The following is a 25,736-nucleotide window of genomic DNA, read 5'->3' on the forward strand; positions in this document are numbered from 1 at the left end:
TGAGTAACCCTTCCGTCAACGGGAGAGAAGGGCAGGCGAGCTCCCTCCTGCCCAGCAATGAGCTGTCCTTGCACAAGGTGCAGCTCACTGCGCTAGTCCACCAGACGGTAAGGGACTGTCTGTGAACCTGTACCCGATCCCCCAAGGTTTGGCCCGGATGGGCGGCAGGGCTGTTTGCCTGTGTGTCCATCGACCCTCTGGGTGCAGAGCAGAGCTCCCGGTGGGTCTCACTTGTCCCGGTGTGACTCCGGAGTCACTCCACAGGCGGCCAGGTTTACACGGGTGCCTGGGAATCCTGGCGGCGCCCCGCGCATCTGCTTGCTGCTGCCCTCTGGCAATTTAGCAGCGCGGCCGCCAGCCTGGCGCTCGCTCCCTCCCCGCAGGGTCGCCCGCCCAGGCCACCCAGGCAGCGCGGGCCTGCCCAGTGCTCATGCGCTCGTGGAAGGGTTTAAAGCGCGCGCGGGGCTCGCGGCGCCGTCACAGGCACCAGCCGCAGCAGCAGCAGCAGCGCTGCCAGCCAGGCCCCGCGCTGCAGCTCCCCGGGGGTGGGTTGTCTTCCCCCGGCTCCACCGCCCCGCCCCAGGCTCTGCCTTGGGCCCCGCCGGGAGCTCCCGGGGCTGGGCCCCAGGGGTCCGTGCCTGGGCGCGGGAGAGCCCGCCCTCCCCACGCGAGCCCCGCGCAGGTGCCCACGGTGCCGCCGCTCCACCTGCCGGCCCGGTGCCAGCGACACCCCCGAGGCTTGGCCACCGACGCCCCTGGCTCCTGCTGACCACACACCGGGCCGCCGGGGGGAGGGGGCGCCTTGTTACCGCTGCCGCTGCCGAGCCTTGCGCTGAAGTTCTCTTCCCTCTCCCCAGGTGCCCCTGTGCGCGGCCGCCATGGCTCCTGTGCTGATGCTGCTAGGTGGGTAGCGCCTTCGCCTTCCCCCGGGCACCGCGCCCCGCCTCCCCGCGCGGCGACCCGCTCCGAACCCCCCGGCCAGGCGCGCCCTGCACCCGGTTACAGTGCTCGGCCCGGGGGCCGCCCCTGAACCCCGCTGTGTCTCTGATTACAGGTGGCTTCCTGCTGGCCAGCCCGGTGCGGGCAAGCGACGGCTCGGGTGAGTTGATCTTCTCCGTTATTTCTCAAAGACTCCGTTTTTTACATAGGACCCTTCATGGGTCTCCAACTTATGGTGCCTCTAAAGAAGGTCTCTGCCGGGCTGAGCCAGTTCGACACATTAGCAATCATCTCCCTATACAACCCCGGACGTACATTTCCAGCGTAGGGCTTCACTGAAAGGAGCTCAGCAATTGCTAAATATAAATGTGTGCTTGGTTTTTCCAAGTGAACAGTAATTTTTGTATTTAGCTTTGTTTAAAGCGTCTAATAGTGGCGCGTTCAAGCATCTCTGTAGCCGCTTTAATAGTCACACACCAAGTGCAAGTTAAACCAAGTACAAAAGAAGCATATCTTGCCAGTGTAGTATCCTTTTCTATCTCCCCTGAAAACGTCTTACTTTAACAGTGATAGGGAAATAATTCTTTGTGTATGGGTTACAGGGAATTTGTTTATGCTGTAAGTCTAAGGTAAGAAATGTCTGAACACACAGTAGCCTTTTCTCTTTTATATAAAGACTAGCACCAATGTGTGGTTGCTTTTTGCATAGTATTAGCAGATTCCGTTAAACACGCAAACATTCAGACTACAATCACATTGATGGGATCACATCTCAGAGCTCATAAGACTATTTGTTTGCTGAATCTAGATGCTAGCTGCCTCTTTCCCCTTTCATGCTGTCCTTGGGTTACTGAGCCACTGCTAGCTGCTCCCCAGTTAAGGCTGCAGCAGCATTTCTGTTCAAAACTGTATTTTCAAAGTGCTCTGAAATCCACATGTATAAATTGAAGGAAGAAAACAATGCTGTTTCCATATGGGATGGGATGTAGCACCAACCTTTCCTTCCCTGCATACTCTCTCTCGGGTTGTGAAAGAGAATTTTGTGACAGGGTAACTGTTAACTAATACTTCCTTGTGAACTTATATTATCCTCCCGCCCTCTAGCCAAAAAATAAAATAAACAAAACACATCTTGCAAATGGGATTATCCAGATACAGTGATGCACAAGAAAAATATTTTTATTTTATTTTCATTATTTCATTCTTTAGTACCAATAGTGTGCTACGTGTTTAACAGACAAGATACCTGGTCCAAAAAGCTAATAAACTAAACAGATCAAACATGGGAGATAGCATACATCAAAAAGTAAAATGATTGAGCAGTGTTGTATAGAATGTTTGTTTGTTTTGTTGGTTCCATATTATTTTGACATAATTCTTTGAGGGGAGAACATAGGTTTGTACTTATATGACAAGACTGCTCTTTTAAAAGTGAGGAGCATAGAAGGAGATGGAGAGGGTTGGTATTTCCAGTTTTTTAAAAAAACAGTACAGGATAGGTTCAAAAACTTTCAGGAGGCAAAGGTATCAAACTTCTCTATAGTGTAACAAATTGAACGGTAAATGTAGTCGTGTATGGATATGAGAGAGTAAGAAACACTCACAGAGCTTAAAAAGAATTTGACATCAGAGAACCTCCAAACATGTTATGACTGTAAGAATCAATGCAAGCACTTTAAGTCTGTTCTGCCATGATTTTACCCTGGAAGGGAAAAGACATACAGAAAGTGCCCAACACACTGTGGGCGGCATATTGACAAGTGTCACGGATGAGTGAAACTCCACTGTTGGGAGAACGGTGACTCCATGAAGCCGGAGTCACACCCAAGTGAACACATGGCAGTAGAAAAACTAAAGAAGGCAAATCAGTTGAGCAACTAAGGAGTGCAACCACTGTCTTGGGGACCATGTTGCCAAATGAAACTCTCTCCATTCCCTCCATCAATGGGAGAGAAGCGAGGGCAAAAGAAAGGAGCATGAATCCCTCCTGTCCAGCAATGAATTCCTGAAAGCAGAACACCATCCTGACCCCAAATGGTGAGTGACTTCAAATTTGTATGTATAATACAAGAATTTCATTTGCTATTTTTGTTTGTTTATTTGTTTTAACTTTTGGCAAACTCTTTAATGTTAATATGATGGCCTGATGTCCAATTGCTAGATACGAATCTTTACTGAGGACCTCCTAACTAGGCAGCAATGCAGAAACTAAACCAGGATCAATTTTGCCCATTTCTTTTGCAGGTACATTTAAAGAGAGGGAATAGCTTGTGACACTGGCAGGGAACAATAGAAGAACTCTTTAGGATCCTTCCTAACTAGGATAAAGTCCTGTAAATTAAAGGTATCTGTCAAAGCAACTAAAGAGATATTAGAGGGATACTGGCAATTTAATTTATGCCCTTGCTTAGGTTTTCTTTAAATGGCTTTCTATAAGAAATTTGTATTCATTTAAAAAAATGAAAATAAATTTAAAAAATATTTCCCCATCCACACTCACTCAACAACATGACATTAGCGCATCAGAAGTTTGGGGTAACATTTTCAAAACCACCTACATCCCATTTTCAAAAGTGACTTAAGAACCTAAGTCTCACTGAAAGTCAAAGGGATTTAGACTCCCAAATCACTTAAGTGCTTTCAAAAATGTTTACTCTTGATCCTACTCCCATTTAAATCCATAGGAATATTTCAGATTACTTCAATAGGAGCTGGATTAGGCTCGAGAGGCCACAAATGGAACTGACCGTATCTGCCCAATCCTGGAAACACCTGTGTGTGTTGATAATTTGTTAGCTGGTCTTCGTTAACCCTAGACTGTTCAAAAGGAAACAAAAAACAGTATAAATGAAATGTCAAAACAAAAACAAAACCCAGCCAACATAGCCATGACCATCTAACACATTTTTAAACCCAGTTATCCTTGTCTGTGCTCAGGGCAAAATTGGGTTTAACGTTGTATTAGTATAAACCTGTTAGTTAAACACGTTTTCCAACATGATGCATTTTCCCAGTATAGACAGGACTATTTATCTGTGTAATTTAAACACACGCTTGTTTGAAGGCTCAAGGCGGAAAAGGAAAGTGAATACTTCAGTTTCACTGTCCAAGCAGTACAAAAATGTCAAAAGGAAAAAAACCAGCATAAGCAGTGACATGACTCAAAACTATTTTACTCTTTATAATCCCTGGCTTTATAATAGTTTACAATGAAACTGTTCTTTAAATATATTGGGACAGATTCTGCTCTCTCCTATACCCAAGCAACACAGGGCAACATAGCCCAACATTTGGTTGTGGCTTTTACCTTGATAAGACTCCCTTTAAATGTTTAGTGACTCTCGCTTGAAAACTGTGCGAAAGTTGTTCATTTTTTGCAGTAATAAGTAGCAGAACTGTATAGTGAAAAGATGGTAATTTAGGAAAGTATGGGATAGAAGAGACTCATAGACTTTAACATCAGAAGGGACCATTATGATCATCTAGTCTGACCTCCTGCATAATGTAGGCCACAGAATCTTACCCACCCACTCCTGCAATAAACCTCTCACCTATGTCTGAGCTATTGAAGTCCTCAAATCATGGTTTAAAGACTTCGAGGTGCAGAGAATCCTCCAGCAAGTGACCTGTGCCCCACGCTGCAGGGGAAGGCAAAAAACCCCCAAGGCATCTGCCAATCTGCCCTGGAGGAAAGTTCCTTCCTGACCCCAAATATGGCGATCAGCTGAACCCTGAACATGTGGGCAAGATTCACCAGCCAGACACCCAGGAAAGAATTCTCTCTGGTAACTCAGATCCCATCCCATCACAGGCTACTGGGCCTATTTGCCATGAATATTTAAAGATCAATTAATTGCCAAAATCATGTTATCCCATCATACCATCTCCTCCATAAACTTATCGAGCTTAATCTTGAAGCCAGATAGGTCTGTTGCCCCCACTGCTTCCCTTGGAAGGCTGTTCCAGAACTTCACTCCTCTGATGGTTAGAAACCTTCGTCTAATTTCAAGTCTAAACTTCCTGATGGCCAGTTTATACCCATTTGTTCTTGTGTCCACATTGGTACTGAGCTTAAATAATTCCTCTCCCTCCCTGGTATTTATCCCTCTGATATATTTATAGAGAGCAATCATAGCTCCCTTCAGCCTTCTTTTGGTTAGGCTAAACAAGCCAAGCTCCTTGAGTCTTCTTTCATAAGACAGGTTTTCCATTCCTCGGATCATCCTAGTAGCCCTTGTCTGTACCTGTTCCAGTTTGAATTCATCCTTCTTAAACATGGGAGACCAGAAACTGCACACAGTATTCCACATGAGGTCTCACCAGTGCCTTGTAAATGGTACTAACACTCCTTATCTTTACTGGAAATACCTCGTCTGATGCATCCCAAGACCGCATTAGCTTTTTTCACAACCATATCACATCATAGTCATCCTGTGGTCATCCAATACTCCAAGGTCCTTCTCCTCCTCTGTTACTTCCAATTGATGCGTCCCCAGCTTATAACTAAAATTCTTATTAATCCCTAAATGCATGACTGTACACTTCTCACTATTAAATTTCATCCTACTACTATTACTCCAGTTTACAAGGTCATCCAGATCTTCCTGTATGATATCCCAGTCCTTCTCTGAATTGGCAATACCTCCCAGCTTTGTTTCATCTGCAGACTTTATTAGCGCACTCCCACTTTTTGTGCTGAGGTCAGTAATAAAGAGATTAAATAAGATTGGTCCCAAAACCGATCCCTGAGGAACTCCACTGGTAACCTCCCTCTAGCCTGACAGTTCACCTTTCAGTATGACCCGCTGTAGTCTCCCCTTTAACCAGTTCCTTATCCACCTTTCATAATTTTCATATTCAATTTTAATATCCCCATCTTTTCCAATTTAACTAATAATTCTGCATGTGGCACCGTATCAAACGCCTTACTAAAATCAAGGTAAATTAGATCCACAAATTTCCTTTGTCTAAAAAAATCTGTTACTTTCTCAAAGAAGGAGATCAGGTTGGTTTGGTATGATCTACCTTTTGTAAAACTATGTTGTATTTTGTCCCAATTACCATTGACCTCAATGTCCTTAACTACTTTCTCCTTCAAATTTTTTTCCAAGACCTTGCATACTACAGATATCAAACTAACAGGCCTGTAGTTACCCAGATCACTTTTTTTTCCTTTCTTAAAAATAGGAACTATGTTAGCAATTCTCCAGTCATATGGTACAACCCCTGAGTTTACAGATTCATTAAAAATTCTTGCTAGTGGGCTTGCAATTTCATGTACAAGAGCTATGGAATGTGAGAAGCGTCCTAGGGGTATCCAGGCATCTCACGACTGCCTGCCCTTAGCATGAAACAGCTATGTCTGTGCCTGCTGTGGGTCAGTTCTCCGACACCAGTGGCCTCTAGCAGCACAAGTACTGCCTTCCAGACCCCTGCAGGCCTCACTCCCTCTGTTCAGGCACAGACCCATGCCCGAATACTCAGTTGTTCCCTGCAGCATCCAGCCCCTTTTCCACTGAACACTCACAGGATTACCAGGTCTCCTGTTCCCAAAGGAACAGTGTACACCATCTTGTAACTCAGGACAGCACTTTGCTTAACACCACAGCACCTAGATATATTTATAGTGAAAACAGTAAAACATTTATTGTCAAAGATTAGAGATTCAAATAATAGCGAATAAGAATTTTGGAGACAAATGGTATAAAACATATATAAAAAACAAAATAACTCACTTTCTAGAGACTAAACTAGCAAGTTACTCTTTTATCTAAAGACACTTAACTCACCCTAAATTCTACAGCATTTTCAACCAAGCCTGGCCTAAACCCCTCATTTATGAAACAAAAGTGCTGTCCTTTTTCTTCCTCAGTGGAGGGTGTCTGTTCAGGCTCTGCCCCACCCAATATACTCAAGCAAACCTCCTATATGCACCTCAAGATAAAGTTCTCTCTCTCCACTGTGTTTCCCTTTCTGGCCGTTCTTTTTTACATCCTTCATTTATATCCATTTCAGACTGGTGATAGGGGACCAGTTCTGAATGAAACAATACTCAGTCCACATATAAATAGATAGATGGATAAACATTTCCTGTCTAAAAGATAATCTGTTTTTCGCCTTTGCTGGTGACTAACACCTTGATGCAAACTTTAAGAATATATATTCTAAATATATTAGGACTGTCAATTAATCACAGTTAGCTCACACAATTAACTCAAAAAAATTAATCGTGATTAATCACAGTTTTAGTTTCACTGTTAAAAAAGCAATGCCAATTAAAATTTATTACATATTTTTGCATGTTTTTCTATATTTTCAAATATATTGATTTCAGTTACAACACAGAATACAAAGTGTACAGTGCACACTTCATATTTTTTTTACAAATATTTGCACTGTAAAAATTATAAAGAAAAGAAATAGTATTTTTCAGTTCACCTCATACACTACCTTAGTGCAATCTCTTTATTGTGAAAGTGCAGCTTACAAATGTAGATTTTTTTTGTTACATAACTGCCCTCAAAAACAAAACAATGTAAAACTTTAGAGCCTACAAGTCCACTCAGTCCTACTTCTTGTTCAGCCAATCACTAAGACAGACAAGTTTGTTTACATTTACAGAAGATAATTCTGTCCACTTCTTATTTACGTCACCTGAAAGTGAGAACATGCGTTCACATGGCACTTTTGTAGCCAGCATTGCAAGGTATTTACATGCCAAATATGCTAAACATTCGTATGCCCTTTCTTGCTTTGGCCACCATTCCAGAGGACATGCTTCCGTGCTGATGACACTCATTAAAAAAATAATGCGTTAATTACATTTGTGACCGAACTCCTTGGGGGAGAATTGTATATCTCCTGCTCTGTTTTACCCTCATTCTGCCATATATTCCATGTTATAGCAGTCTCGAGTGATGCTCCAGCACATGTTGTTCGTTTTAAGAACACTTTCGCTGCAGATTTGACAAACCACAAAGAAGGTACCAATGTGAGATTTCTAAAGATAGCTACAGCATTCAACCCAAGGTTTAAGAATCTGAAGTGCCTTCCAAAATCTGAGAGGGATGAGGTGTGGAGCATGCTTTCAGAAGTCTTAAAAGAGCAGCACTCTGATGTGGAAACTACAGAACCCGAACCACCAAAAAAGAAAATCAACTTTTTGCTGGTGGCATCTGACTCAGATGATGAAAGTGAACATATGTCGGTCTGCACTGCTTTGAATCATTATCAGGCAGAACCCCGCATTAGCATGGACGCATGTCCTCTAGAATGGTGGTTAAAGCATGAAGGGACATATGAATCTTTAACGCACATGGCACGTAAATATCTTGCGACGCCGGCTACAACAGTGCCATGTGAACACCTGTTCTCACTTTCAGGTGACATTGTAAACAAGAAGTGGGCAGCATAATCTCCTGCAAATGTAAACAAACTTGCTTGTCTGAGTGACTGACTGAACAAGAAGTAGGACTGAATGGATCTGTAGATTCTAAAGTTTTATAGTGTTTTATTTTTGAATGCAGTTATTTTTTGTACATAATTCTACATTTGTAAGTTCAACTTTCATGATAAAGAGGAGATTGTATTACAGTACTTGTTTGAGGTGAATTGAAAAATACTTCTGTTTTTTATAGCACAAATATTTGTAATCAAAAATAAATATAAAGTGAGTACTGTAGACTGTGTTGTGTTGTAATTGAAATCAATATATTTGAAAATGTAGAAAATATGTAAAAATATTTAAATGGTATTCTGTTATTGTTTAAACAGTGCAATTAATTGTGTGAAATTAATCACGCAATTAATTTTTTTATTCGCTTCACAGCCCTAATATATATACATAATTCTTTACATAACATCTGTACAAACATTTCACAATGACGTTGATGTTGGGTGTGACACTTGCTTTCATTTGAGACCTCACATGGCATTCTTTGGTGAACCAGAATGCACATACCAGAATCAGGAGATTCCTGTAACCCTTCTGCATTCCCTTGCCAGTTGGCATTAAGAGGTCCTTGGGTCACAATGTTGAAACCTATGGCATGGTTATTTGATGGATGTCATAGGAGAGAAGACAGACTTCAACGCCTTTGTAATAGGTTCTCCCTTGTCTTTTGTAGGCCCAGCATTGAAGCAAGACATCCATCCTTATCTTTCTACATGGAACTTCCTCCATTAAATCATGTTTAAATCAGGAAGAAATACAATGTGTCTCTACATGATATTCTGAGGTGTTGTGTTTCTGTGAAGTATAGAGTGTGTGTGTAAGCCACGATAGAGTGGGAGTGTGATCATATTCTTCGAGTTTTTAAAGCCCAATCCTTCATTCACTGTGCACGCCAAACACCACTGAGAGTCTATGCCAGTTTAGAATGGGCAGGAATGGGTCTGTAATGATAAATTGCAAGATAAGCTTTTCTCTTGCAACACACTTAGATTTAGGGTCTAGGTTTTCAAATTCCCATCACAAAATATTTTCATGAAATTAAGGGAAAGTTCTATTAAGTTAATTCAGAAATAGAATGAGGATCAAGTGAAAAATACTTAGGGGTGTAACTTATGGGTAACAAATGCTAATGAAAATAATTATCTACCACATCTGTTATTTGCAATTAAGTTAGGCACAGGTAAGTCAAACCACTGAATATTTAAAAGGACCTCTCTATGTTTCAAATGTTTTAATGCATTGAACAGGCTTTATCCTCTGTGCTGAATTTGGATGTGTACTTAAGAAGGTAAAAAGTTTAGCATCAGGCCAAAATTATTATTAATTTCCAAATTATTATTAATTATGCATATATCAAATTGCTGTACTGGAGAAGAACACTACAAACATAACAGTAATATTAACTGTAACATGGGGAGACTGGTGGAGGTCTACAAATGAACATTTAAAAGTAGAGGAAAACTTATTAGACCATACAAATATGGAGAGGGTGAGAGTATGAATCAAATCCAGCTCCCGTGTCTGTGGCTGCAGAGTTCTTCCTGGAAGCAGAACTGATGTAGGGCTATGCAAGAAATGCAGACTACCGTGCAGCTGAGAGAGAGATTGCGGGGGACCAGAGGCTCTTGACTCTTTGGCCCTTTTTCTGTTCCTAAAAACCACGACTGTGATGCACGTGTAGGGGTGTGGCATGTTATCTCAGCCACCAGAGCTGAGATACCCTGTGCAGTGGCTCTGTAGCTGCACAGCAGTCTGTGGAGAGGTATCTCTTAGAGATACCCAGTGTACACCGCACTATTTGGGTTGAATACGAGGTTCCTGCATTTGTCCCTAAATTAGTCAGTGCATCGGGAGCCAGTTTAACTGCTTGCAAATATGAGTAATGTGAATTTCAGAAAGTCAATTAAAATCAGAGTACTGAATTTTCCATAGATTATGAAGGCACATGACAAATGAAAGAGGAAAGCCAGGCAAGGGACTGTCAAGATACATCAGCATCGTGGCAACAGGCACCGTTACATAGCCATGAATTTATGAAGATTAAACCAATAAGAAGATGTCACTAATTCCCTGAGATGAGCTTAAAATAACAAATTTGAAGCAAAAGGAAAATCTGTTTCTCTTACCACAGGGACAGACTAGCTCTACAGCCTTGCACACAATGGGCTGGCATGAAGCGGAGAGTAGACTATATGGTACAGTCAGAGGAAAGGACCTTTAGGTTGCTCGCTTGTAGTGATGGGTACAGTGGCATCTTTACATAAGTAAGATCATTGGGGAAGGGAGACTGTGGGAACCCTATTTAATGATAATACAGAGGATTTTTATAAGCACCTTATGGGTTCAGAGTTACTTACAGACTCTAACTACTTAATCCCCACAACACTCCTTTGAGCCTGGTAAGTATTTGTCCCCATTTTATAGATGTAGAAACTGAGAATGAGAAGTTAATGGCCTGAATTTCAAAGGTACTTGATTTCAGTGGGAGCTGGGGATGTACTGCTCAGCACCTCTGACAACCAGGTAATCCCATGATTTATTATCCAGTCAGCAAGGGAAATGGGAATAGAGCTTTGGACTTCCAGACTTGTACTTAAACCATTATACCATGCCCCCTGCCTCATCTGCTCTTGGAAGTGTACACGGTTCCTATTGATACTAATGGGATTGGATAGGAGTATTGTCGTAACTGTAACAAAAAAGGGGGAATCTCTTAGCCTGAAGACACTTCCTTACATAATTTATAGAAGAGGCGTTATACCCTCATTGCCAGTATGCTCTTGATTTTATTTTAGCCATTTGTTTTCCTGGAAATATTTAGTCAGATTTTTGGACCTGCTACTTTTTAATCTGAAATTCATATAAAACTATTTACAGAGATAAAATTGTTTCCTTTACATTAAAAAAAAATAACCCAGTCTGGATGAAACATAACTTGTTTGTTCAAGTACAATTGCCTTACTTACTGGAAATACTTTTGAGGCATGTGACATGATCTTTCTGAATAATAATAGCCTGTGGCTTAGGCTCTGACCCAATGTAAGTATTATATCTGAAAGCAAGTAGTACCCAGAGTATAGTTCAGAATTTAAGCGCTGTGGCTGTCACTTCCAGAGAATGAGCGAGCTAATAATATGCTTAGTTCTGTATAAGACACAAATTTTAAAAGTCCCCGTCCAACTATCCAAACAGAAAAGTGTTTTTTAAACAATTTCACAAAGCTTAGAGGTCCTCATTCATTCCTTCCCGTCCATTTTAAGTCTCTCATATTATGGGTTTAATTTTCAAAATATCAGATGCCAAGGCTCATCTGCAAAACCACATGCACAATTGTATACCTATCTGGTACACACAATTACTGTGATTAAATGTGTAATTTGGTATTTGCACACAGAAATATCCAGAAAGTTCTCTCACAATTCCTGCATTTCTGTTCCTACCACTTCTGCTATTTTGAAAATAAGGCCCTTACTGGGAAATGCATTGATAAAAATCTAGAACAACACATTTATAAAATAGTAAATGAGATAAAAATGTGACTTTTTGGTTGGTCTCACTGCCATACAGTATGTTCAATATGCTAATGAAAAACACAATTGTTTGCTGTGATCCCAAGGTAAAGCACTTTTAGTGATAGTGTCACATGTGATCTTTGCAAGTATGAGTGATATGGGCAGGGTTGTCCCAGAGGGGGAGAAGTTTGCCCCAGGACCTCCTATTTGAGAGGGCCCCAAAAGTGAGTAGTGTTGCAGCCTGGTGCACCGGGTCACAGCAACACTCACTGAAATTTGGCCCAGCAGCCCCTCTGTCATGATGGCCAGGTCACAATGCTCAAAGTAGAGAGCCAAACTCAGTCCCTCAGAACACAAATCAAGCTGCTGCTGCTGCTGCAGGGTGGACGCCGGACTCCCAACCCGGGCCTCCTCTAAGGGTGAGGGGGCCTCAGTTACAGAGTTAGTCCCAGACCCCCCAAAACATCTGCAGCCCTGGGTATGTGAAATTGGTGAAGAACTATTTTATATGCTCTAGGAAGTTACTGGGGAAGTTCAATGGCCTACAGGAGGTCAGACTACATGACCACAATAGCCCCTCTGGCTTTGAAATCTATTCAGGTCCAATTAAGATGTTTTTGTCTTCATGCTGGTAGAATTTCTACATTTTAGGCCTATAGGCTGAATAGCTGATGATACAGTAGTTAACAGGGAGGAAAAAAATCTGTTGCAAAGACATCAGGGGCAAGATTTGTTCTTAGAAGGTCACTAACGGTATTGAGTCAGGGGTCAGATTGTGAGGCAGAAGTGATGTTACCCTTGAAAAAAATCCCAAATTTGCCACACTCGCACACTAGTTGGATGTGCTACATTGACTGGGGATAGAATAGTTAATGATGTTGCAAATTTAGTACCAAGTTCTCATGCAAAAATGTGTGCACAGGAGTGACCCTACATTTGTGTGCTGTTACCATGCGTATATTTGCCTATGATAAGTCATCTAAAGTCATTATATGACTAATTGCCAAATTCCCACCTACAATCACAGTAATTGTTCACACAATGTACATGCAAGGCTTTCAGATTTTCAGTTTTGAAAACTTGCCCCTTATGTAACCATCATTATACTTCAAAATTAACATAATACAGCATATTGAGAGAAATGGAGCAGTTCACACATTTTAGAAGTATTGGTTCTCTCTCTGAAGATGAATTATGACATAGGTTCATATTTGAAAAATGTCTTCACCAGTTCAAGAATTTACCAAGTAATATTTTTGGTTTTTAATAAAAAAAATAAAATTTGCAGACACTGATGGAGACAAAAGAGAAGTGCTAATATGGCATACTGCCTCAACCAGATCCCCTACATCCAGTTAAGTCATTTGACTATCCATTTCCATTACGTCGAAATATCTTGTAAAATAACTTGGCTTTCCTTTTGTATACTTACATAATGGAAAGCCTCTCTGGAAAATAGCTTTAGGTACTTGTGATATGCACAGCTGTATTTGGGAATCTCCGAGAATGGGAATATATTTGATGCAGGGAACTGTCTACAGTAACTGAAGTAGTATATTGGATGTTGTGATTTCCTTTCAACTTTATTTATTATTTAAATATTTAAGTAAAGTGTCTTGTAAATGCTAATCTTAATGATGGTTTATGGTGTATTTTAACTACTATACAAAATGTAATGTACTGTCTGTTAAATAGTGATTGTTGCTAAAAAGAGAGAATAATATGCCTGAGCTAACAAAAGAAAAAGCAGAAGTAAGAGACAGCAACTTCCCCTGGGACAAAGGCACGTGACTCACTGAGGTGCTTTTCAAAATCCCAGCCAAAGACAAACATGAAGTTTTCACTTTGCCAAGTTACATTTTATCTGTGTCTATTGGCCACATGGTTGACTTGTTTTCACTGAGTCCTTCATCATTAAGGATGACTTTTTTTTAAGCGACTGACTAAAAGCAGCTTCAGTTACTTCCACTAAGCTTTCTATACTGTCCATGAAGACTAGGGTGACCAGAAGTCCCGATTTTATAGGGACAGTCCCGATATTTGGAGCTTTTTCTTATATAGGTGCCAATTACCCCCCATCCCCGTCCCGATTTTTCACACTTACTATCTGGTCACCCTAATGAAGACAAGCTCTGTGAAGCTCAAAAGCTTGTACCTTCCACCAACAGAAGTTGATCCATTAAAATATATTACCTCACCCACCTTGTCTCTCCTATACTCTCCATGGCAGTGGTTTACATGTCCTAGAAATAGGTAGTATTGCAATAATAGACCTAATTCACTCTTGCTGGGGCAGACAGATGAATATCTAACCTCACTGCACTGGCCTCAATTTTTGTGATAGTCTTAATGGGATTAAAGTGAAGTGAAGATTGTCACCTTCTCTTATGAATTCCATCTTGGATGGTGGCTTCAGCTTCTGCTGAGAGCTTCTTAGGAGCTCTGTTGGTGGAGCTGTCCAGGGGATGGTCTGAGTCAACACATTCCTTTCACGGACAGTGCTGGCCACTTTTAAGATTCACTGGCTCTGAGCAGCCGTAATAGAGAAAGCTGCTGCCGCTGCTGCTTTGAACTGCTGTTGCCTTTCTCCTCCAATGCCCTCCAGCTTTCCACCATCATCTGTGTTGTCCTCTGCTGAATGTAGTTCAGTGCTTGCAATCATTTCTTGTTGGTTCTTTTTCCAACATGACTGTGAAACAAGCGTGTGTAATCTTCCTTGTCATTGCCCATGATATATGCTGTGAGCAAATCCTTAAAGCCAGACTCAGTACAAGACAATGCTGTAGCTTAATTTGAAATTAAAATGTGTGCTTTAAACTGAGATATGGTGGGTAGATTTAAAATGATCTTCCAGATTCATTTTAATAGGCTGTTCAAGCCTCAGAGCTCAAATTTTTCTTTTCCTCTTTAGCCCCCACTACCATCACATGCCTTACAAGGGGAGTTGATCTCAGAAAGGAGAGAGCAGATGTCCTCTGTCCAGCAGACTGCCCTCTATGGCAGTTCTATGTCTTTGGGAATGTAGTTTATGCCTCTGTTTCCAGCATCTGTGGAGCTGCCATTCACAGGTAAGCTAGAAGATCACTAACCAAGATGACAAGGAAACATATTTTAGAAAGGAACTATATTTTTCAGTTGTAACCTTTGGCTGCCATCCGAATTATAGATATTCCTGACAATTCTCAAAACACACCAACAGAATGTCATTAAAAGACTTCAGGTCAAATATAGCTTGGAGTAAGTGGCTGTAACTTTCATGAAATCTCTGGGACAAATTCAATAGTGATAAGGATAGAAAGGTGCTCTTAAAAGTAGAACAACTTGCACTAGCCTGGCAACTGGTGCGCAATGAGTATAATTTATAGATATGGGAGGTAGAAGTGAGGAGACTATAGCCTGAGAAGTTACTAGTTGGAAGGTGTAAGATAAAGCAGGCTTCCTCTCTCTCCTACTTTCTTATGCCACACCATTCAAAACACTGCTCAATTCAAATTCAGCGCCAGTGTAAGCTGACACAACAATGATCACGATGAATTTACTGCAGGCAGCATACAAGCTCAGTGTTAATCAATCGATATTACATTAATTTACCAATTACATTTGTTTTCATGACTACAATTTACACTTGATGTGTAATTTACACCAATTATGTCACTGCAAAAGTTTGCCCATGAATCTGGGTATTTGGATAGCAAGCAAGGGATTTTGAATATATTTTTAATTACGGTCACTATATGGGCCATCAAGTATTTAGTGTGAGTTAGAAACGTTTAAGTATTTTGAATATAATTTTTAAAAGAAAGAATTTGTTTTCTTTTAAGGGTAATTAATTATGGAAGTTAGGCAATGTGGCATGTTATGACCTTAAAACAAAATTACTCAAATTATGGTGTAGTTTTTGTGCACTGTGTAGCTCTTGGAGTTAAAACTTGGGGGATCATCTACGTTCTAAAGCTTTTAGGGAAGGATTTGTCCCACTGAATGTGATTAACAATGCTTGTAGCATAAATTTCAGTCAAAGATTCTGCAAGTACATAAAAAAGTACTTATTTTGTTAAGTTTACAGGTAAACCAGCCTCCTACTCACTTCAGAAGAACAAGTAGTATTTGAATAATAAAATTCATCACTTGTAGTCTAAGGGACCAGTCCTGCCCACAATTACCATTGAACAGAGTACAGTGAGAGTTTTACTGACTTCAGTGTGAGCAATCAAAGTAGTAACTACTACACTCGGAAGAAAGTTTGCTGGAACACAGTTCTGAATTTTCCAGAGTCAAATTCTTGTTTTTCGGATGATCCCAAATTATTGTGGTTATCCATATAGCAATATGTTCTTACCTGGAGTGACTAACGTATTGGGCCTTGACTCCAATTATGCACTCACATACTGCAATGATTAGGCAAGTTAGAGTAACAGTAAAGTTCTTTTGCCTATTTCCAGTAATATGATTCTTGAAAGCAGCAGTTCTCAGAGGCCAAAAATATTGTGTGGGTATAGGACTCTTTTCCCCCACCGCTTAATACATTTTATTTGTTTTTATCGGTATACTCTTTCTTCCCTAAGAATGAATTATGAACATGTGGATCTTTGTCCCTCCTAGTAGCTGGTCTATAGAATGTTAATACGTCTGCCACTTTTCCAGCTATGCAATATAGTCTTTAGCTCAGGTTCATACTATTAGCCTTAGAGGTCTCAAATTCAAACTCCACTGCTGGCCGCAGTAGTGTCAATTACATAAGCAGAAAACTTGATAAAAATTTGCGGCTGTCTCTATGCATCATAAAGGAGCAGATATAGGCACAACCGAACTTGTTCATTCTTGGTTTTGCTGCACAGTTCCCTTCTTTAATGCTGCATATCTCAATCTATAAATTCCATGTACGTAAAACTTTAAAAAAACAAAAAACCCTCCTCACTACATCTCATATTACATACTAATGGCACTGGCATAGTTTCAGGAGAATAATCCAGCTTTAACTTCTGCTTTAAAAAGAAAAAAAACCCAACACCTAAACTCTAATTTTTTTTATTTTTTTTTTTAAAGAAATTATTATTTCTCTGGTATTTTTGCTTATTCTTTTAGGGTAAAAACTGCTCCACCTATGTAAAGTATGAGCATGGGGAGGTTGTGCTGCAGAAATTCAAACTCACACCACACTCCCAACCAGGGTTAGGCAATGGGCAATATACTACCCTCCACCCATGCACTGAACTCTTTTTTCAAGTCCCAGTTTGTAGAGACATTTATTTGCTGTACAATAATATTGTGTATGTTTCTTGAAAGCTACCGAAATAGTTTGTATGCTTTTTAGTGAGTTCAAATACAATACATACAGTACAGTACTTTAGATTTTAAAAAGTTAATAGCACAAGAATGTGCTGGTAAAACTTTTAATGCAAGTTATTAAAGAACTGACTTCACAACCAAAAAAGAGAGAATTCTTCACAGTAAAACTGTATTTGAATAAAAAATAGGCCCACGTGACAGAGTTTAGATACAAATCTGGATTCAGGATTTGGAATTAACCCATCACTAATTCAGGGCTGGATTCTCCAATCCTTCCTCACATGAGTAGTCCCCTTCACTTCAATTGACTACTTGCTAGAGTAATACTATTTGACATGTTTAATAACTGTAGAATATGGCCCCACAGAATTCCCTATACTGTAACTGATGTGAGGTTTTGTGCCCATTTTGGTTATTGTATTAAATCCTTCCTTTCTTTTTAATGTGCCTAATTACTGTTAAGATACAGAACATCACCAGCCTTTTCCTGACTAGACTATAAAAGGTATTTCTCTGTCATGGTGAGTGGAAGGGAACCTACTGAGGATGATTATGCCTAGGCATGAGGAACTGAGTTAAAGCTACCCTTGAGACATTAATTGGATTAATAATCAGAAGGCAAAATTGAAGACCAGATCCTCAGCTGGGGTAATAGTGGCCTATGTGCCAGATTACACAAGCTGAGGATCTGGCCCAATATGTTAATTTTTAGATGGTATATGCTAAACACTAACTTTTAAAGCCTAGTCAGAGGTGGGACATGCCTCAAGTCTGACACTGGACTCCCATACTGCCAGTGTCACAAGAAATGTCACACTTTTCACAAGTTAGCTATATTAGTCTTTAGGACACAGGCTAATCCCAAGGGGTATGAGAATTTCCTGAGTTGTGGTGTTCACTAGGAGAAAATTGGTAGAGCGTTTGTTTGGCCAGAGGAATGCACTTCTGAGCAGTTAGGTCTGTTGGGAAACTTTGGGCCACTGCCTGCTCCTGCTGGGTCTTGTTCCTAAGTCATGCCAGAAACAGAGTGCAGTGGAAGCAGAGACAACAGAACCTGTGGGGATAGGGAGAAGCTGACATTGAACCCAGAACAGCTCTGGGTCAAAGACGGAATACAGGCAGGCCAGCAGCAACAAGCTGCAGTTGGGAAGGATGCCATTTCTTGTGGCCACAGGGGAGGAAGGAGATGGAAGGAGTTGCATTAGCAGCTAGAAGTCAGGGCATAGGGAGAGAAAGATAGGAGCCAAGTTAATTCAGCTGTCATTGCTTGGGGTTCTGTTTTCATCCTTGGGTTCCATCAGAAATGACATCTGTAATTAGCTACTTACAATCACATTTTACAGTGTAGTCATGGTGAAAAGTGCTTCTTATCATGGAAACTTTCAGGGCAAAATTGCCTTCTCCGAGATGTCTCTTTATCCCTTCTCAGATCCTGACTTCTGTATTCTGCTCTGTCCCTGTATAGCACATGTAGATTTCCCATAAACATCAACTGTAGAGCAAAATTATTAGCATCGAAATATGCTAGGAGAAGTTTGCCTTTAGATTTTTGGACTGAGTCAAATGAGTACACACTTTTGTTAAGGGCGCAGCCTCAGCTCTGGACTCCTTGATGTTTGTGTCTTTCCACTGGACTATTGACTCTGTAGTTAAAAGATAATATCGATTTGCTTTCATTTCGACATGCTTTTTTCCTGTCCTTGCATGATAACATCATTTCTATCCACTTGCATAGACTGTGTTTTGGCATCATCTTGTCCTTCCCTAGACAATTGCATCGATCTGAACATTACATTACTCTGACAGTGCTAAGCCTAGTCAAGGGAACAGGCACTTGGCATCATCTCAAATAAAACTTTTTTTTTTTTTAAAGTAAGTAGCTTATGCGCTGCTGAGGAGAGCTGTGTGGAGCTGCTGGGCCCCTCTTCACATGAAAAGCCTGTCAGGACCATCACGAATTCCAAAGTGACTGAACATTTATCCAGAGGAAAACAATTTTTATGAGGCAAAAATCTGTGATTTCCCTTTTCTTTGACCTGTAGAACTGTTTTTGCTTACCTCTGGCTGCTCCAGCAGGTGTTAATAGTTTGATTTGATTTATACATGTATCTGAGAAAATGGCTTTTCTCAGATACATGTATAAAGGCCACCTCTACTATCTGGAGGAATAGTTTAGTAATCTAATAATTTGTCTTGATATGCCAAGACCTTCTGGAAAGAGACATGCCAAAAATTTGAGAAGGTCAAGCTGGCCCTCCATCACCTTCTGAGATACTATAGGTAAATTGAGTTCCATGCCTCTGAAGGGGAAGATGAGTCTTTAAAAACCTGGAGTCCTGTCTGCTTACCCAGGGCCTGGTCTAAAGCTAGTTGAACTTATTGAGAGACTTCAGGGGGCTTTGGACTAGAGTTATACCTTTCATAATAGTGAAGTTTGTTGAGTTTGCTTTGATGTCCTGGACCAAAATCCCCCCTCCCATGCAGTATTGTGCAGTGAGATATTGGATGGCCCCTCTCTGTGTCTGCAGGTCAGTGATTTACCTGTAATTCTGTTTTGTTTGAGAGTGCTTTGGAATGAAAAGAACTGTCTAAATGTAAACCATGGTTACTACTAACAGTGCAGCTGGTCAAGAGAAAGGGCTGCCCACTTCTGTGGATTGTCACTCTCAGGAAATGATAGGACAATAGCAAAAAAATGTGGTGACCATTAGTTAACCAATAGTCAAAAATTACTTAGACAAGAACAAGTGAAAAATTACTTAGACAAGTTAGATGTTGTCAAACCACCAGGGCCTGATGAAATGCATCCTAGAATACTGAAGGAGCTGACTGAGGAGATATCTGAGCCATCAGCCATTATCTTTGAAAAGTCATGGAAGATGGAAGAGATTCCAGAGGACTGGAAAAGGGCAAATATAGTGCCAATCTATAAAAAGGGAAATACAACCCAGGGAATTACAGACCAGTCAGCCTAACTTCTGTACCTGGAAAGATTATGGAGCAAATAATTAAGAAATCAATTTGCAAACACCTCGAAGATAATGAGGTGATAAGTAACAGTCAGCATAGATTTGTCAAAAACAAATCGTGTCAAACCAACCTGATAGCTTTCTTTGGGTAACAAGGTAACAAGCCTTCTGGATAGGGGGGAAGCGGTAGAGGTGGTATATCTTGACTTTAGTAAGGCTTTTGATACGGTCTCACATGACCGTCTCAGAAATAAACTAGGGAAATACAACCTAGACGGAGCTACTATAAAGGTGGGTGCATAAATGGTTGGGAAATTGTTCCCAGAGAGTAGTTATCAGTGGTTCACAGTCATGTTGGAAGGACATAACGAGTGGGGTCCTTCAGGGATTGGTTCTGGGTCTGGTTCTGTTCAATATCTTCATCAATGATTTAGATAATGGCATAGAAAGTACACTTATAAAGTTTACGGACAATACCAAGATGGGAGGGGTTGCAAGTCCTTTGGAGGATAGGATTAAAATTCAAAATGATCTGGACAAACTGGAGAAATGGTCTGAAGTAAATAGGATGAAATTCAATAAGGACAAATGCAAAGTACTCCACTTAGGAGGGAACAATCAGTTGCACACATACAAAATGGGAAATGACTGCCTAGGAAGGAGTACTGCGGAAAGGGATCTGAGGGTCATAGTGGATCACAAGCTAAATGAGTCAACAGTGTAACACTGTTGCAAAAAAAGCAAACAGCATTCTGGGATGTATTTGCAGGAGTATTGTAAGCAAGACATGAGAAGTAATTCTTTCGCTTTACTCCACGCTGATTAGGCCTCAACTGGAGTATTGTGTCCAGTTCTGGGAACCACATTTCAGGAAAGATGTGGAGAAATTGGAGAAAGTCCAGAGAAGAGCAACAAAAATGAGTAAAGGTCTAGAAAACATGACCTATGAGGGAAGATAGAAAAATTGGGTTTGTTTAGTCTGGAGAAGAGAAGACTGAGAGGGGACATAACAGTTTTCAAGTACATAAAAGGTTGTTACAAGGAGGAGGGAGAAAAATTGTTCTTCTTAACTTCTGAGGATAGGACAAGAAGCAATGGGCTTAAATTGCAGCAAGGGGGTTTAGGTTGGACATTAGGAAAAACTTCCTAACTGTCAGAGTGGTTAAGCACTGGAATATATTGCCTCGGGAGGTTGTGGAATCTTCATCACTGGGGATTTTTAAGAGCAGGTTGGACAAACACCTGTCAGGGATGGTCTAGATAATACTTAGTCCCGCCCTGAGTGCAGAGGACTGGACTAGATGACCTCTCGAGGTCCCTTCCAGTTCTATGATTCTAATAGAATGAAAGACATTCCTGGAAAATGTATAAAGTTCCAGTATAACCAAAACAGCCTTGGCATGCAAGGCATTGGCCCCAGAGTAAAATACAGTGGTTCTGTAAAAATAAAAATCAGGTTTTGATAGCAAAAATTGTTTTTTTCAATTAGGCAGAAATTCACAAGCCCTTTTTCACTGATTAGCTCCCACATGGACCTTCTGTATAAGGTGAATTTCACCTTTAAAGGAAATCCTGAGCTATCGTGAAAATGAACTTTCCAAATTCATTAACAAAGGAACAAAAATAGAGACCAGAAATATGGTTATTTCATTTCAGCTAATATCAAGTGTGCATTCTGCTTACACATCAACCTCAGCTTTGTCAATAGTCTCAATGAGGTCCAAAAGGGTGATACCCACTAATACATCCCAAACAAAAAGAAAAGAACTAATTTAACAAATTACAAATTAACTATTTACATATGCATGGTGTCTTCTGTCAAGACAATTTCACATCCCCAACATAAAATAATTTTATTCCCACCTAAATCTCTTTGAGGCTTCTCTCTCCCTGGATTTCGTTTCAGTGCACTTTTGAGACACGTTTGTTGTTTCTGTGGAACTTGCTGGCTGTGGCAAAATTCCTGCCTATTCTGTTTGAGTGGGGGACTCATCACTGTCACAACTTTTCCAGCTTCAGCATCCAGTTACAGTCTCAGATGTGGGCAGTAGCCATGCTGAAACACTATACCCCTTGATACTGCTTTAGGTGGTCCTTATGGATAACTTTGGGTTTAGTCCTGGGACCAAACTGTATCCTACACACCACTTTGCTTATTTGAGTTACTATTGTGAGGGTTCTGCCCAAATTTTATCCAACTGAGAGCACCTACCCCTTTTTCTCCTAGGATTGTGGAACCAGACTAACTTCCCCTCTTTTAAAAGTTTCCCCATCTGACCTCAGGTCACAATCTTTTCATTTTATCAGCAGCTGTTCTCAAATTTTTCCTAGCAAAGATGTGAACTTTTTCAGTTTTAGATTGTAGGGTTTCTGCATCATCCAAATTGTTGAAACCCTTTTGTTCCTCTTCAGAAGCTCCATACAAAATGTTTGCTGGGAGGGGGCCCAAACCTGAGGAGTGCTGTAGTACACTTTGTACCCTCATTGACTGCTGTTCTATAAGCCATCAAAAGGAATGGGATATGCTAGTCCCAGGCCACTTGGTGCTGTTCTACAATGGTAGCTAGCTGAACCCCCAAAGTCCTGTTGAACCTTTTGACCGTCTCATCAGACTGTGGATGTGCCGGGCTGGTGTGAGTTTTGTGGACCCCTAGAATCTCACAACCCTGTTGAAACTCTTTGGTTTCAAAGTTTCACCCTGATTTATGTGTAACTCACCCAGGATCCCAAATCTGGTGAAGAAATCATTCACAAGGACCTCTGCTACTGTCACAACCTTTTGATTTCTTATTGAGTAAGCCTCAGGCAATTTTGTATAGTAGTCCCATAGCTACCAGCAAATATCAATTGCCAGCCTCTATCACAGGACAAGGGCCCAAGAACATCAATGGCAATGCACTACATTAATGCCCCCACAAGATATTGCTACAAGAGGGTACTCCCAGTTTTAGAGGAACCCTTCTTTGTAACACAAGGATCAGATTTCCTGCACCAACTTTCTACATCCTGCTTGTGTTATCTAATAGAAATTCTCCCTTAGCTTAGCTAAGCTAAAGTTTTTGTAACCCCAAAATGTCCAGGAGTTTTGAGAGCATGATATAACCTCAGAACCCCCTTTTCCAATGTATCTGGTACAACCAACTGGTATCTGGATCCATCACCCACGAGTTTCACCCTGCTCCTATACAATATTTAATCCTTAAATTCCAAGCTTTCCCACGGTGACTAGAAAGCTTTGACTGTGGTGTTCACTACATTCCATGGTTGCTGCGTTTGCAAGGTGATTCTCCAGTCACACACTACTCTACAATCAGGATCCTCTCTTTAGGAAGTTTTGAATTGCTCTTGGTCCATTCCTGCAACCTTACCCCATGGTTCAGTGGATGAATCAGAAACATGAGCACTGCTGTGAATTAGAGGAAGGGAGTCACACCCATTCCTTTGAGCAACTAATTCCTTGCTCTCCTTCTTAGGACAGGATTTGCAGCAAGGCTGCATTAACAAGGCATCAGCATTAACATGCATATGGCCAGGGCTGTGTGCTATTTTGAAATCATAGCACTGCAGTTTCTCCAACCATCTGTCAAGCTGTCCCTCAGGATTTCTGAACCTAAAGAGCCATTGCAGAAAAGCTTGGTCTATCCTGATCATAAACTTCCTCCCATACAAATAGTGATAAAAACATTCTATAGATTTAACCACTGCTAGGAGTTCCTTTTCAGGTGGGACAATAATTTCTCTCAGGAGAACGTAGACTTTTGCTACGGTAAGCTCTCAAGTCCCTGGAGTTCTTGTGTCAATACTTCCGCCAAACCATAAGCACCAGCCTTTCTGTCCAACGAGTTTTGAAACACAAGTAGGCCAAGATGGAGCAGTCAGTGAAGCCTTTTTCAACTCTGAACACACACTCTGAAAAACACTTATCACACTCTGCTGACCACTGAAATTGTTTCCCTTTCTCACCCAACTTATGCCATCATTTTTGCAATACTGAACCTTCTGTAATAGCAGAGCCGTGCAAAACTGTGTACATCTATAAGTGTCTGGGAGTTGGCCAGCTCTGTACCACCTCAATTCTCTTTTGTCAGTGAAAATTCCCTCCCCACTAATTGTGTGCCCAAGTAGATTACCTTTATTGGAACATCTCACATTTCTTTGGCTTCAGTTTCAAACTGGCTGCCTTCAGCATCTCACAGACCTTTTGTAAATGGTTTGGTTCCTGTTCAAAGGTTTTATCATGCACCAGGATATCATATAGGGATAACAGACAGACTGTGAGGGACATGCCATGTACTACCCTCTCCATTAGCATTTCAAATATGTCTGGTGCACTGCACAAGACCAAAGCCATCACTTTATATTGCCACTAGTCTTGTTCTCCTGTGAAAGCAATTCCCGCCCCCCGTCTTTTGGATCCATTTCTACTCACCAGTACTCACTTTTAAGATCCAGTGTGGAAGGAAACCCAGGCTGAACCTGCTATAGCATGCATGGTACTATCTAGTCATGGTAATGGATAAGAATCCTTTAAAGTGACTTCATTTAATTTTCTATAGTCCACCCAGAATCTGGTGCTGCCTTCCTTTTTCTTAACCAGAACTATGGGTGAACCCATAGTCAAAGGTTCAATAATGTCTTCCTGATACATTTCCTCAATGTCCTGTAGTGCCTCTTTCCTTTTTTTTTTTTTTTTTTTTTTTTACTGGCAACCAGTGAGGTAGCTGTTTAATTGGTTGGTTTCTCCTAGTATCAATCTAGTGCTAGATCAGTGCAGTACAACCTATACCTTTGTTGGACCGGCAGAACAACTCATGATTCCTAACCAGAAGTCTCTTAAACCGTTCTATGGTTCCCTATTTAAGAATACAGCACTGTGCTGGAACAGGTTCAGTAGAAATTCTGGGAGCTCACCTTCACCCCTTATAGTTTTCTTCTTTAGCTCTTTTGACCAGGGCCATTGATTCTTCTTCAAGTTGTGTCCCTATGGGTGCTCCATGTCAGGTGTGCATGCGTCCCAGGCACCTTCCGCCTGAGATTTTTAGGTAGCAGTGTCCAGTTGGCCTGCACATGTGCTCTACTCTGCCCTGTGCTTTGCACCATGGCTATATAGAGCTGCATGGGTGAAATAGCCTCGGTTTCTTCTCAAACACCTCGGCCTGAGATGGAGTCTCAGCAGTGTCCATCCTTGCTTATCTCAGCTGTAGGGTTTTTTTTTCCATAGTTTTACTTAGCTTAGTTGGTTGTAATAGTAAAATAATTTAAAAAATTAAGGACCTTGTCCTTTCTGGGGGTTTTTTAATGCCTCTTTAAAAATGTTACTTTATACTTGTGAAGTATTTAGTTGGCCTTGTGGTAAGACCGTCCTCTTTTATCCCAGAGGCGTGATCACCAATGCGGGAGGAATTGTAAGGGTACAGACCCTGCCAGGACAAGAGAACTACTCTGCCATATATGCCAATGGGATCCAGTCTCAGGTGCTCGCTAGATGGGCTTCATCTTTCTCAGTGGCTGGTAGGTGGATCAAGTATTTATTATTTAGTAAAGTATATTTGCAATGTTAACAGAAATTTGTCC

General features: G+C 41.0%; 1 protein-coding gene across 2 annotated transcripts in view; it reads left to right on the plus strand.

Moving 5' to 3' along the window:
* The first annotated feature begins 430 nt into the window (after window positions 1-430).
* Window positions 431-25,736, plus strand: part of COCH (cochlin) — a 42,446-nt gene continuing 17,140 nt past the window's right edge. The window contains exons 1-5 of one of the 2 annotated variants that reach the window (XM_074957092.1): window positions 431-549; window positions 839-903; window positions 1,055-1,099; window positions 14,816-14,972; window positions 25,540-25,673. In XM_074957092.1, the coding sequence (XP_074813193.1) occupies window positions 431-549; window positions 839-903; window positions 1,055-1,099; window positions 14,816-14,972; window positions 25,540-25,673 (520 nt within the window). The remainder of the gene's footprint in view (window positions 550-838; window positions 904-1,054; window positions 1,100-14,815; window positions 14,973-25,539; window positions 25,674-25,736) is intronic. The other variant, XM_074957091.1, reaches the window with a different exon arrangement.

The sequence above is a fragment of the Natator depressus genome, chromosome 6 (genome assembly GCF_965152275.1).
Source record: "Natator depressus isolate rNatDep1 chromosome 6, rNatDep2.hap1, whole genome shotgun sequence".
NCBI classification, from domain to species: domain Eukaryota; kingdom Metazoa; phylum Chordata; order Testudines; family Cheloniidae; genus Natator; species Natator depressus.